This window comes from Salvelinus alpinus, chromosome 14 (genome assembly GCF_045679555.1).
Source record: "Salvelinus alpinus chromosome 14, SLU_Salpinus.1, whole genome shotgun sequence".
NCBI lineage: Eukaryota > Metazoa > Chordata > Actinopteri > Salmoniformes > Salmonidae > Salvelinus > Salvelinus alpinus.
This window is the reverse complement of record NC_092099.1, coordinates 7,704,009-7,719,286: the sequence shown is the minus strand read 5'-3', so window position 1 is coordinate 7,719,286 and position 15,278 is coordinate 7,704,009. Positions and strand designations below refer to the sequence as shown.

The 15,278-nt window shown below is 40.6% G+C and overlaps 1 protein-coding gene across 1 annotated transcript in view; it reads left to right on the top strand.

Annotated features, from left to right (window-relative positions):
* The first annotated feature begins 6,119 nt into the window (after window positions 1-6,119).
* Window positions 6,120-15,278, top strand: part of esyt3 (extended synaptotagmin-like protein 3) — a 29,594-nt gene continuing 20,435 nt past the window's right edge. The window contains exons 1-13 of the mRNA XM_071340277.1: window positions 6,120-6,655; window positions 8,157-8,198; window positions 8,517-8,651; window positions 10,030-10,106; window positions 10,359-10,428; window positions 10,722-10,811; window positions 11,121-11,176; window positions 11,338-11,458; window positions 11,879-12,055; window positions 12,243-12,325; window positions 14,130-14,178; window positions 14,743-14,832; window positions 15,049-15,111. Coding sequence (XP_071196378.1) covers window positions 6,317-6,655; window positions 8,157-8,198; window positions 8,517-8,651; window positions 10,030-10,106; window positions 10,359-10,428; window positions 10,722-10,811; window positions 11,121-11,176; window positions 11,338-11,458; window positions 11,879-12,055; window positions 12,243-12,325; window positions 14,130-14,178; window positions 14,743-14,832; window positions 15,049-15,111 — 1,392 coding nt within the window. The 5' untranslated portion in view covers window positions 6,120-6,316. The remainder of the gene's footprint in view (window positions 6,656-8,156; window positions 8,199-8,516; window positions 8,652-10,029; window positions 10,107-10,358; window positions 10,429-10,721; window positions 10,812-11,120; window positions 11,177-11,337; window positions 11,459-11,878; window positions 12,056-12,242; window positions 12,326-14,129; window positions 14,179-14,742; window positions 14,833-15,048; window positions 15,112-15,278) is intronic.

The window sequence follows — 15,278 nt, the reverse complement described above, 5'->3', positions numbered from 1 at the left end:
ATGTGATATCCGAGTGACTTTAACATGGGCTAGTTGATCTGGACATTTCTGACAAGTTATAAATAGCTCCCTAAAGTCTGCAATGACTGACATGACAAGAGGAAAACTGCTAATGCACTACCCCATTTTAAATTGCATCTTGTGCATTTTACTATTACAACTTTGAAGAGTAAGTTGAAAGCCTGACAGTTCCACCATTTATATACAGGAATTAATTATGTAGCCACCATGTTAATTAATATAGGCATTTTAATGAGTTTATTAGAGGGGAAATTCATAAAGTCATGATTGACAGGCTCGTGCCTTAATCCTTCAAGTTTTTTATTTGGTAAATGTGCACACACATAGGTTAATAAAGCATATACATTCATGGGGCATTCACATGCTTGTCGGAAGCGACATGATTGTTTTCAATATTTATGCATTAGTGGAAACCAAGACTTCTCAGGGCAGGTCTGCCGGTTTTGACGAGCAGAAGTGTCTTTTCGTAGCAGGTTAGGATCATTAACGTGGCAGGATAGGATAATTAATGTGGCAGGTTAGGATAATTAATGTGGCAGGTTAGGATAATTAACGTGGCAGGTTAGGTATTTTATTAGGATCTCCATTACCTGTTGCAAAAGCAGCAGCTACTCTTCCTGGGGTCCACACAATACATGAAACATAATACAGAATGACATAATACAGAACATCAATAGACAAGAACAGCTCAAAGACAGAACTGCATAAAACATTTTTTAAAGGCACACGTAGCCTTCATATCAATGCATACACACAAACTATCTAGGTCAAATAGAGGAGAGGCATTGTGCCACGAGGTGTTGCTTTATCTGTTTTTAAAAAAACAGGTTTGCTGTTTATTTGAGCAATATGAGATGGAAGGAAGTTCCATGCAATTCGGGCTCTATATAATATTGTACGCTTTCTTGAATTTGTTCTGGATTTGGGGAATGTGAAAAGACCCCTGGTGGCATGTCTGGTGGGATAAGTGTGTGTGTCAGAGCTGTGTGTAAGTTGACTATGCAAACAATTTGGGATTTTCAATACATTAATGTTTCTTATAAAAAGAAGAGGTGATGCAGTCAGTCTCTCCTCAACTCTTAGCCAAGAGAGACTGGCATGCATAGTATTTATATCAGCCCTCTGATTACAATTAAGAGCAAAACGTGCCGCTCTGTTCTCGGCCAGCTGCAGCTTAACTAGGTCTTTCCTTGCAGCACTGGACCACACAACTGGACAATAATCAAGATTAGACAAAACTAGAGCCAGCAGAACTTTATTTTTGTGTTCTTTTTTAGTGTATGTGATGTGAACTGAAAGGTCTTCTTTCTTGGGGACCTGAATATTGACTGGTTTTTATCAAGCTGTCTTGTGCTCGCCAGAGGTAGCCTGACTTCCATTAGGTACCGAGATGAGATCCTCAGACCCCTTGTGAGACCATATGCTGACACATGCACATTTGTGGCCTGCTGGAGGTCATTTTGCAGGGCTCTGGCAGTGCTCATCCTTGCACAAAGGCAGAGGTAGCGGTCCTGCTGCTGGGTTGTTGCCCTCCTACGGCCTCCTCCACGTCTCCTGATGTACTGGCCTGTCTCCTGGTAGCGCCTCCATGCTCTGGACACTACGCTGACAGACACAGCAAACCTTCTTGCCACAGCTCGCATTGATGTGCCATCCTGGATGAGCTGCACTACCTGAGCCACTTGTGTGGGTTGTAGACTCCGTCTCATGCTACCACTAGAGTGAAAGCACCGCCAGCATTCAAACGTGACCAAAACATCAGCCAGGAAGCATAGGAACTGAGAAGTGGTCTGTGGTCACCACCTGAAGAACCACTCCTTTATTGGGGGTGTCTTGCTAATTGCCTATAATTTCCACCTTTTGTCTATTCCATTTATCCATTATCTATCCATTTGCACAACAGCATGTGAAATTTATTGTCAATCAGTGTTGATTCCTAAGTGGACAGTTTGATTTCACAGAAGTGTGTTTGACTTGGAGTTACATTGTGTTGATTAAGTGTTCCCTTTATTTTTTTAGCAGTGTATTTGTTCTATCTTTTCAGGGGGATGAAATTGAAATTGTAGCCAGCTCTGCAATGCTTGTTTGAAAAAGAGAGATATTTTGAAAAAAGTATCATTTTCAATTAATCGAAAAGGAGACGTCAATCTGCACAAAGGCAAAAGGCAATTTTTATACAATGAATGAGCTTTTCTTAGTAATCTACTTGAGAACCATTTAGGGTTCAAATAAAACTTTTGAATCAGTGAAGCTTTTAGAGAGAGGTTTAGTGCTTTTATATTTAATAATCTCAACCCACCCAATTCATATTCATTATATAGATAGGCACGTTTTATTTTGTCTGGTTTAGTGTCCCAGATAAAGCAAAATATGTTTTGCTCATAGGATTTGAAAACAAATCATCAGGAGTAGGCAGCGCCATAAGTAAGTGAGTAAACTGAGATATGACTAATCAGGGCAATTTTTCCATAAATAGACAAAAGCATCTCCATGGCTGCAGGATCTTGTCTATTTTTACAAGTTTTCTATTGAAATTCATTGTGGAGAGCTTATTTATATCTTTTGTGATATGAATACGAAGTATGTCTACTTCAACATCAGCCCATTTTATAGGTAAACTGCAGGGTAATGTAAAACTTGTATTTTTTTAAGGATTCAATACGTAATATTGTACACTTATCATAATTAAGTTTTAGTCCAGAGACTACAGAAAAGTTATCTAGATCTTCAATGAGACATTGCAGGGATATAGCTTGCGGACTTAATATAAAACTTGAGTCATCGGCATACATGGACACCTTTGTTTTTAAGCCTTGGATTTCTAATCCTCTAATGTTGTTATTGGATCTGATTTTAATAGCTAGCATTTCGATGGCCATAACAAATAGATATGGTGACAGCGGACACCCTTGTTTAACTCCTCTTGACAAATCAAAACTCTCTGAGAAGTAGCCGTTATTTACTATTTTTGTCGGGTTAAAGTTATTTTGTGAGGTGGTCGGATCTTTTCATGATGGAGTATGTTGTTCCTCCATAGCGTAAAGCTGTTGGTACTCGTTGATTTCCCTCAGGATCTCCTTAGTATCCAGATTGGCTCTTACTGCTACCAGCTGTTTTACGAAAAGATAACAATGAGTCTTTCCCACGACGATGACAGGTGTCTGTAGTACAGCCAGCTAGCACTCGCGGAATCCACGCTAAAAAGGAACACAAATTTGCAGTCCCAGCCGTAATGGCTAACCGCGTCGTGGAATCGTTAGCAACAAAACTTTAGTTCAGATTAAAATTGATTTAATGAAAAGGTTTTAATATAAACAACAAACCGAGTGCAGACAGTACAATGTTCTGTTGCACGCTCTGATGACATATCTGATGACTATTGTTATTTTACAGCTGCTCTTTAATTATTTCTTACTTTTATTTCTTATTCTTATTTTTGGGGGGTATTTTTTATTTTTTAACTGCATTGTTGGTTAGGGCTTGTAAGTAAGCATTTCACTGTAAGGTTGTATTGTATTCGTCGCTTGTATTGTATTCGTCGCATTCAAAATGCCACTACAGGGCTACCAGTTAAGGGCAACAGACCATGCATACTATATGTGTTAACCAATCAAGAGCAGTTATACCTGAAATCTATGTCTGTGTCTATGTCACAGTCACATGCGATTGAAGGAGCCACAAGAAGTCCAAGTGAAATGCCCGAGTGGCACTCCTTGAGGAGTGACTGCTTCTACTTTTAATGAAGTCAGACATGTGAGAGGGCAAAGCACAGCTGAAAACATAGCTGAGAGGAACTAGTCAAATGGCACAGATAAAGAGAATCCTGGAAATGGAGACGGAGGTGTTGAGGGACTATTCAACTATGAACAACCTGAACTATAGGAAGTGTGGACTGGTTATCCACCCAAATGCACCATGGCTAGGTGTATCTGTTATATTACTCACTTGAGAGACCTTCATTTCGGGCTTGTAGAAGAAAAAGGCCCAAATGCAAAAGCTACATTGACTGTAGATACCTCAAAGTTGAGCATGGCACACACAAGTTGAAGGAGCGCCATTAATATTATTGGGTTCAAGAGCAGTTGATGGTCACAGCTATGGAATGGTGGGATTGTGTTGTCCTGTGCCCATGATGATATGTTTGTGGAGCGCATTTACAAAGATACAACTCTCTTCAATAAACTAAAGCAAAAATGTGATGCCTTCTTTTACACATATAAAATCATTGTTATATTTACAATTTAATTAAATAGCAGTGTACTCTTTCACTACACAGCGTGTAGGATTATTTTGAAATAAGAATACAAACGGTTAGAATGCTGGCTAGAGTGACATTAAAATGACAGAAGCATAGTGTACGCTCAATGGCGCTGCCCATGCTAAAATTGCCTTTTGGTCACTAGAGGCCTCTATCATTCTCTATGGCTAGTACACACTAGCTATCTAGCTTGTAAACACTTGCTACCTAGCTAGTACACCCTATCTAGCTAGTACAACTCTAGCTAACTAGCTAGTTCACACCAACAATGCGTTACGCCTCGTTCACACCAACAGCGTGATTGCGCAAAATGGAACGCAGCATTGTCTGGATATGTGTGCAACAAAAGTACAACATTCCCCTTCTGCTACCATTTCCGTCTACACAGTTTGATGCATACTATCGATAAATCTAATATATGTGTAACCGATGTGAAATGGCTAGCTAGTTAGCCGGGTGCGCGCTAATAGCGTTTCAATCGGTGATGTCACTTGCTCGGAGACCTTGAAGTAGTTGTTTCCCTTGCTCTGCAAGTGCCATGGTTTCTGTGAAGTGATGGGTAATGATGCTTCGAGGGTGGCTGTTTTTGATGTGTGCAGAGGGTCCCTGGTTCAAGCCCAGATAGGGGAGAGGAGAGGGATGGAAGCCAAACTGTTACATTGATGCTGTTGACCTGGATCACTGGTTGCTGTGGAAAAGGAGGAGGTCAAAAGGGGGGTGAGTGTAACCGGTGTGAAATGGCTAGCTAGTTAGTGGGGTGTGTGCTAATAGTGTTTCAATCAGTGATGTCACTTGCTCTGAGACCTTGAAGTAGTTGTTTCCCTTGCTCTCCAAGGGCCGTGGCTTTTGTGGAGCAATGGGTAACAATGCTACGAGAGTCGCTGTTGTTGATGGGTGCAGAGGGTCCCTGGTTCGTGCAGAGGGTCCCTGGTTCGAGCCCAGGTAGGGGCGGGACGGATGCTAAACTGTTACATATAGAACGCACTGCAACTGCCTCTGCAACGCTGCAAGGCGAACACAGTGTTGCATTGGAAATGAATGTACTTCTGGTGTACCAAAATGGAATAACTCTGTCGGTGTGATCGAGGCATTAGATTGTAATGACAGACTACATTTGTGTAGAAATTGCGGGCATGTTCAGCCTGTGCTTGCACGGTTGTCGCAAGTTTTGTACCACTCTTTTTTGGGGTAGTGGGTCAAAAGGTTTGCACCCCACTGGAATACATGATAGTGGAAACAAATGGAGTTGGGTTGGGTATATTAATGGAAGGCCACAGTATTTTATATATATCTTTTAGCACATACCCCCCAAAAGGTCTGTGCACAGCCCTAGTGTGACATGTTGCCAAGGCATAGTTACCTAGATTAGACATGGCAGAAAGGAGAGGTCTCTTGAAATGGAAAACCAGTTTTACTACATTCTTTGTCAAGTGAAATCTAAGAGCTATGTTTTTAGACAGGAGCCAGTTTTAATGACTGGCTGCAGGGGCATCAGCTGGATTGCGTTCAGTACGTTTTTACGTTTTGAAACGTTCAATTTAACGGAAATGGTGCTGTACTGATCGACCAGTTGAAAAATGGGGAGGGGTTGGGGAACGCTGTCCTTTAAAAACGTCACTCATTGCTTCAAGACACACCTTGCCACACCCACCAAACATACATCAAAGTATTTTCAATAACATTTGGGGAAAACGTGTCGTTCAGTACAAACTGTTCCGCAATGTAGCAAACTTTCAAGCGAACTGAACGCACCGTAGGATGCCTCAAGAGGTGTCAGGTTAGGAGAGGTTTTTGGGCGTAGCCACCTGTGCAGGTACTAATACGGAAGTTCCCAACTACTAGATTTGACTCAGATATCAGTCAACAGCCAAGGCTACCAAATGAATAGATTTGATTTGACTTCAACAGTCAGGACATGGACATGGCCATGGCGTAACGCATTTTTTAGGAGCGCAAAAGGACTTCAGTAGGGCCCACATGGCCGAACAGCTACCCGTACCGACTACTACTACACCCAGAGCTTAACCTACTGACAAAATGTATTCAGGCGATTCCAAAGGAACCGTCCAGGGAGGAGGATTCGGCGAGCGCTCTGTCCCGGGAACCACGGGGACGTTGAGCCCGAGCGTGGTCAATCAACTCTTGATGGAATTTCTGATGTACTTCGGGAGAGCGCTATTGGTCTTTTATCCTGTGTATTTGACAGGGTACCTCGGACTCAGCGTCATCTGGATCCTCTTGTGTATGATGCTGATCATTTGGTGGAAGAAAAACCGCAAGTGGAAAGATATCCGAATTGGAACGGCTATGAACTTTATGGATAACGAAACACAAGTGATCCACAACGAGTTGAAAACCTTGAATATGGCAACTTGGGTATGTATTGGTATGTTGTTGATGTAGGCAGAGGTTGTTCCCCATATGTGGAAATGAAGTTATGTTACGTGGTACTCTGGCTGACATAAGATGAAAAATATGCACATACACACATACTCAGTCACACACAAAATGAAATGTGTCCTGCTGGATCAGTAGGCGTTTCTACACATTTTACATAACGAATGAACTCATCTAGGCTACAGCTGTTCATGTCTGGGAGGTTTTGTGTGACTTAAAGCAAACACAGCTAAAGCTAAGCACTCCTAAGAATAGAGCCTACATAGGCCTATTTTAAATTTGTGTATGAGCATACAAATGACCCACTAAGACCAAATGCTCAGCACTAGCCTACTTGTATGATTGTTATAGCAATGTAGTGTTATGGTCAAACATGTAGAAGTGTCATTTGTCATCATCTTCCAGCCACTTTCTGCCTCAGTAATAATAGTAAGACCTAACATTGTATTCCATTTCTGGGAAATCACAAAGTAGTGGCAGTGGCTGTATTGTTTGGGAGTGTAATATGCAGTGCAGAAGCTTTCACCCCCGTATTATTTCTTGCGTTTGAATCAAGCTGTGGTTTATTGCCAAATTGCAGTGAATGTTGGGCCTCTGTGTTTTGCCAAAGGCAGTCGTCAGTGCCACATTGACTACCGTGTCCCCAAATAACTGCAGGCTATAGAGCAGTGTTCTTAATCTATTCCTGTGGACATATTAATATTCTAGAGACATCATGGGAATATTTCTGGTGATTTGAAGTGTTGACGTCATAGTTGTGTGATTATGTTGCAGGAGGTTTCACTCATCCATGCCTTACCACACCCATGCCTAATAGGAAACATTGACAAAGATAATGAAGTGCCACTGCTGAGGCTGTTGTACATTTAGAATAGTATTTTGTCAACATGTTGAGGTAAGTTGAGGCAGTAGTTGTCATTGTTAAAACAATATAGTGGACATTTTGTATTTCACAATGTTCCGGTTTTGTTTTTGGGGGGTGTGACCTTCATCTCCTGCTCTCCCACAAGGTTTGGAATTACAATCCCTTGATTAGTCATCAGGTCCTGCCTAACCAGTATTTTTCCTTTCAATATCAAAACCACACACTGTGGTAGATTAAGACGACGCAGTTCTATATTCAACCACTCTGACAGTAACATGTTTTCACTTTGTTATTATGGGGTATTGTGTTTAGATGGGTAAGACAAAATATAATTTTTGAATTCAGGCTTTAGCACAACAAAATGTAGAATAAGTCAAGGGGTATAAATACTTTCTGAAGGCACTATATGTGAAATAAAATGTGCTTCTGATTGGTTTCTTTGTCTAATATGTCCATCTCCCTGCATACAATGTAGACCTATTCAAAGTTCAAAAGTAAGTCTTTATTAAATGAGGATGGGTCATCTTCATTATCTGGACTCCTGCCAACTCACAGAATCACAAGGGTTTGTGTCAACCAAACTCTCTTGTAAATTTGTCTCTTCTCTTCCCAAAGGTACACTTTCCCGAACTTGAGAAGGTTGACTGGCTCAACAAGGTAAAATAATGTTTTTTCCATTCATGCTGGTCACTCTTTGTCTGTTGTGCTGTTGTCACCTCAGCAATGGAGTTGGCCCGACGGCACAAACAGATCTGTTTCGTGTAGTCTTGGGGAGGGTCTGGTCATGAACGGCTTTAAACATTGACATGTTGCCCACAAAGCTTTCAAAACAACATTGTTTTCAATGACATATCACATACACAACCTCACAAAGTTATGCTCTACATTTGTTTATCCACACAATGATTTGGTCATGCTGATCGCAACTAGTTCTCCTGTCGTTCTTTGGTCATATGTCTGTCTGTTTGTCTTTAGATTTTGCTGCAGGCGTGGCCGTTCTTTGGCATGTTCATGGAGAAGCTCCTCAAAGAGAAGATCCAGCCATCCATCAGATTGTCCAGCCCATACCTCAAAACATTCACCTTCACAAAAGTCCACTTTGGTCATACAGTGAGAGAGCTTTTGTTGTTAGCATGTCAGGTTTCACCTCGTGGTTCTAGGTTTGTATGAATTCTAGTACCTGGGGCCCTGATTTATCAACCGTGCTTAATTCCTCACGAAATGTTGGCGTACGTGGAGATCATAGGATTTGTATTCTCAGCACATTTTTCTGATCAAAGCCACATGTAGCAAATAAGCTGTAAAAAAATTTGGTTAACCAAATTCGAAACTTTCTCATTGACCTCCATACAAAAACTCCTTGCTTGGTGAGTACAAAACACTACCTGCTGGAGAAGACGGATTTTGTGGCCAGTTATCCCTCTCGTTTCGCCTCTTCGTCTCTGCTAAACTTCAAAACCATTTGATTTTGGGATTGGTGTAAAATCCAAAATTGTGCTATATATTCATTGGTATTGTCATGGCTAATTTGTAAGCGATAAATATTAATGCATTACAAGCTCAAACACTTAATCTGCAAAAATGACAAGTTCATTACTGGGCGATAGGGATTTCTTAGAACCTAAGTGCGGGGCCCACCCTAATCTGATAGTGGAAGTGCGGTGGTAGATGCCTAGTCTCCCTTATGGCTCAAATCAGGTGCCTACATAGTATACACCATAGACATACATCATTTACACACACACACACACACACACACACACACACACACACACACACACACACACACACACACACAGTACATACCCCATAGACATACATCATTCTCAAACCCCATAGACATACATCATTCTCAAACACACACAACCAGAGAGAGAAGTCTGCTCAGACAGATCCAGCTCAGAAAGGCCCAGCTCATGACCCTCCATCAGCAGCAGATTTTAATTTAGAATGGAAAATGAATGTGTTTATGCAACATGTTAGTGCATCGATTCGTTCTTTAATCAAACCGAATCACACCGAATTGTTTCAAACTAAAACATATCGTTCCTGTATCGTATCATCTTGAAAGGGAACGATGCACATCCCTAATGAATGGTAAGATTTGTTGTATAGTAGCGGGAATAAACCAATCAGGAGATAATTAGAATATGATTTACACAATGAAATAAACATATTAGGCCAGTTATGCAATCTCCTTGCTAACAGCAAATGCATATTTTCATCATATTTCTTTCATATTTTTTTATTACCATTGTTATGTATTCTGTGCATGTCAACAAACACCTCCATTTCCCCCCAAAAACTATATTTGCATGCAAAGCAATTCTTCAAATTCCCATACTATAAAACATTCTATTTTTGCTACTATTTAGAACACAAGTAGGATTATTCGGACACAGCCAGCGTATATTTTTTGGTGCGTACGCACCTTAGATAAATGAGGCACCTGGTGATAAAATATATATATATATTGTCCTAATTTCAGCCCCTCCGAATCACTGGACTTAAAGTGTACACCCATGAAGTGGACAAGAGGCAGGTGGTTATGGACCTGCACATAAGGTAATAGTAGTAGTAGTAGTCAACATCGAATCAATAACACACAGTACAGCACTATAAAGACACAATAGGCCTACAATGGCTAGTAGTACTGTAGTTAGTTGTACAGCAGAAGTAGTCGTTTTATTGTCCCCGAAAATCCATAACAAGGTACTGTAGGGGTCCGTTCTATGACTCCCTGTAAACTATTAGGGCTTTGGATTTAGCCTGGTCCCAGATATGTTTGTGCTGTTGACAGTGCTTTTTGCTTCACAGTTACGATGGGGATGTGGACATCGACACAGAGGTGAAGCCGCCCATCACTGCTGGGGTCAAAAGTATTCGGGTAGGCATCAGATGTTCTTGTGTGGCATCTAGCTACTGGCACATACAACCACCCTATGCTAGCCTAGGATGACTGTGGTTCAAAATTGAACATTGTTACCGTGGCAAACCGGGTGTGTCACATTTACTCCTCTCACATCAAACCGTGTGTTCAATTTGCTTTGTGTGTAATTAGCTTTTTTGGTTTGCAGAGAAATTGCCCCTCTTGAGGAACTGTTTTAAAACTGGTTTTGATCTTTAAATTGATCTATATCAGCCCTTTTCTAATCATGTCACTATGTTTTTATTTTTCAGCTTCAAGGCATGTTGCGTGTCATTCTGGAACCTTTGATTGGAGATGCCCCGTTGGTGGGAGGAGTCACTATGTTCTTCATTCGTCGGCCGGTGGGTTCTGAAAGATGGCTCTGTTTGTTATTTATACCTATGACACCCAGAGATAAAAAATAAAAAAATTAAAAAATTTGCTACCTTCATTCACCCTCTATTTATTATAGTTATATAACTAAATGTTATATATTTTGGTTTTCAGGAGGTCCAAGGCTAGTAGTATAGGCTATAACTTTTTAAACCCTACCATGTCACTAATGAGTATGGGACCTGTTGTGCCCCGTCAGGACATCGGCATCCTTGTGGTAGGATGCTAAGAGTGATGAAATGTTTTATTTAAAGTTATCAAATTGGTTTAATTTTCAGACCCTACAAATCAACTGGACAGGGTTGACCAACCTCCTAGACACTCCAGGTCTAAGGTAATGTTTTAAAACAATTTTTAGATAGAAGTACAACATATATTTAGCAGTTTTTCCTTGAAAAAGAGTTCTACGAATTCAGAATTTTTAGGTCAGAATGTATCAGTTTCAAAATCACTATTTCAAATTGAAGTGACTTCTGCCCTAACCCTTCACCACAGTCACCTGTCTGAGCCAGCCATCATGGACATCATCGCTTCCCTTATGGTCCTGCCCAACCGCATGTGTATCCCCCTCATAGAACAGGTCAAAGTGGACCAGATGAGGTTCCCCCTGCCTCGTGTGAGTACAGTAAACTGATACTCCACTGTGTTGAGACCTGTGTCAGTGCTAAAGGCCCAGTACAGTAGGTGTTCTGATCGGACAACACAGGAGGATGGATAGACACAATTTGAGTGTATGGCACATCTATGGCACAGTTCCAATGATTGGAAGTGGTTCCATGAAATTGTAATTTTCTATGAAATGTCAGAACAAGATTTGACACCAAACATTGGTTTAATGGGATCTTCAGTTATTTCTATATCTCTAAAAATCTGTTAATCAAATCTGGTTCCTGTGTTGCTGGCTAACTTGTGTTCATATTTTGGGGGTTTAAAAATATGCTAGTTCTGTTAAATTTCTATTTTAGTGGGTGTGTGCAGTAAGATCTTGTTGTGTTTTGTACTTTTTTTGTAACTATAGTATTTTATGATGTTTTAGGGAGTTGTGAGGGTACACTTGCTGGAGGCCCGGGATCTGATAGCGAAGGACACTTATATGATGGGAATGATGAAGGGTAAGTCTGACCCCTACGCGGTGCTTAGGGTCGGCAATATCCACTTCAAAAGCAAGACCATCCAGGAGAACCTGCACCCACGCTGGAACGAGGTTTATGAGGTAGGGACTCCTGAAAATCCTCCTGCTGTAAATGTAGTCACACACTCACAATCATGCAGTCAACCCATTCTCTCTCCCCTTTGTCTATACACTCTCCTTTGTCTATACTCTTTGTTTTTATTTATTACCATATAAAATATGTTTGAATATATGATTTCTTTTTTATCCCCTTTTTTGTCAACTGCAGTTTGTGGTACACGAGGCCCCTGGGCAGGAGTTAGAGGTGGATGTGTTTGACGAGGACACTGACAAGGATGACCCCCTGGGGAAGTGAGGAAACCACTTACTATGTGCACGAGAATAGACACAACCTCCCCATTCTGATTTCTTACGCCCACTTGTCACTGACTGCTGACCCATGTCAAACATTCAGTAGTGCACAAGTAGGTTGTGGAATGTTCATATAGAAATATGTCATGTAGAACGTATGCCTCTGACATAGAGTAAGGAATCATGCCGGCTCTATTCATGACGTTATCTATCTGGAATATTTTCCACAACATTTGTGTGACAAAGCCTATTGAACATGGCCCTGGTTAGATACTTTGACCAATTGAGGGCTTATTTATCAATCTCAAAGCTGTCACCCCTGGTGAAAATACTTGAAACCCTTGTAAGTGAACAGCTAAAAGAGTTTTTATTTACTAACTCTATTTTATCAATGTACCAATTGGGCTTCAGGAAGAAGCATAGCACAATTACAGCAGCCATGAAGGTTTTAAATGATATCACTGAAGCCCTTGACAAAAAACAGCACTGTGTCTCACTTTTTATTGATCTCTCTAAGTCTTTTGATACAGTTGATCATGCTATACTAAGGCAGAGATTGTTGAGTGTAGGTCGTTCGGAGCATGCAGTTGCATGGTTTGCTAACTATCTGTCTGATAGAACTCAGTGCACTCAATTTGATGGGCTTATGTCTGTTAAATTGTCTGTCCTGAATGGTGTGCCCCAAGGCTCTGTACTTGGTCCTCTCTTATTCACTATTTATATAAATGATTTAGACAAAAATGTCCAAAATGCACAACTTCATTTTTATGCTGATGATACTGTTATTTACTGTTGTGCCTCGTCTCTTACAAAAGCTTTCCAGAACTTGCAAACTGCTTTTTATACTGTTCAACATACCTTGTGTCAATTGAAGCTTATCCTCAATACTGACTAAACTAATGGTGTTTTCTAATGCAAGAAATAGACCTCTGAACCTTTCACCTATTACTACCTGTCAGGGCAAGGAGATTGAGGTTGTAACCTCATATAAATATCTTGGAATTCTAATTGATGACGGACTCTCTTTTAAATTGCATATTCAACAACTTACAAAAAAATTGAAGCTGAAGTTGGGATTTTATTTTAGGAATAAGGCCGTTTTTCTTTTGAAGCCAGAAGGAGGCTAGTATCAGCTACATTTATGCCTTTACTAGACTATGGGGATATTTTATATATGAATGCTTCCGCTCAGTGTTTGAGATCAATTGACACTCTTTACCATGGCACTTTGAGATTTATTTTAAACTGCAAAACCCTTACGCACCACTGCACTTTGTATACCAGGGTTGGCTGGCCTTCTCTAGTCACTCGTAGGCTCAGTCACTGGTATACTTTTATTTACAAAGTCATTTTGGGTTTACTACCTTTTTATTTGGGCATTTTTATTGTTCAGAAATGTGGTGGGTACTCTCTTCGTTCGCTGGACTTTATCCTGCTAACTGTTCCAAATGTCCGAACTGAATTTGGTAAAAGGGCTTTTATGTACTCTGCGCCATCGTCTTGGAACACCTTACAAAATACTTTTAAACTGGAAGAACTTGTCCCGATTTGGTGTTTTTAAATCACTGATTAAGGATTTTGAGGCTGATTCCCTGACCTGTCAATGTTTTTAATTTGCTGTTTTTGATTTTGTTATACTCTTGTGAATTCAATGGTTTTTACTAGATTACTTGTAGTTTTTCATGTTGTCTGTCTGTAATTTTTGTAATGATTTGATGCTGCCTATCTTGGTCAGGACGCTCTTGAAAAAGAGATTTTAAATCTCAATGAGCCCTTCCTGGTTAAATAAATATATCCATCGTAGGTTTCGCCTGGACTTTGGAGAGGTGAAGAAGGAAAAAGAGATGGATAAGGTGAGAAGGTCACATTGAATGTTTTAGTTGCGGGATAGGAAACTCGAGTCTTGCAAGGCCAAAATACTTCTGGTTTTCTTTATCTACCTCTAATCAACTGAGGTGAATGAACCTACAGCAGCCAAGGTGATAATGGCTGGGGTCATTTTTGCTGTTCTCCAAATATAATGTTAAAGTTTTTAATTGTGTAGAAATGCAGTAAATGAAATTCAACTTTCAAAAAATGTCCAGGACGGACCTCACTAACTCAAACCCTGGTTATGGCCCTGCACATAACGGAACACATTTTTAAAATGTGGATACAAATAGAAATGATTATTAGCTAAGGTAGTCTCCCGGTTTCAGTGTGTTTTCTACCTTTTGGTATCTAAAGAATTGAATGAGAAGACTCTCTGGCCAATCGGTGATATAAATCAATACATCAACTATCAGGTAGTTGGGTTTTTTTTCTATCAGAACTTTTGGCCCTCCATGCCTGGAGTTGACTAGCCTTGTTCTGAGAGGTTCTGAGGGTGATAACATCTCGGTTCAGATGAATAAACTATTCCCATTTCGTTGTCATAGTGGTTCCCCCTGGTTGATGTGGCGAGTGGAGAGGTTCACCTCAAACTGCAGTGGCTCTCTCTACAAACTGACCCGGGACTCCTAGCGGAGGTAAGCGCTCTTAAGCAGATTTATAACCACTCTTAAGCAGTTTATAAACATTCTTAAGCGGTTGAGCCGACTCACCCAAACCGTGTTGTGGAAGCTCTGATATGTCTTTTCATACTGCACAGCCCCTGGTCGCTAAAGGAAAACAACAAATGTGCTTATTAACCGTATACAACCTTTGACGAATATTGTGTATTTCTTTTAATTTTTCCGTTACAGACATCTGATGGCTGTGCTTGTGCTATGCTTGCTGTGTATCTAGACAATGCCTCAAATCTACCAGTAAGTACATCTGTCGAGCCTGTACAGCCACGGAGACTCACATGTTAACTAGCACAAACAGTCTGCGACGTGAATATAAGTTGCGATAACCAAGTTTATTTGCTTATGAAAACATTAGTACACATTCTCTGAGCACCAACAAGACACTCTCCACTCAATCTGAATGC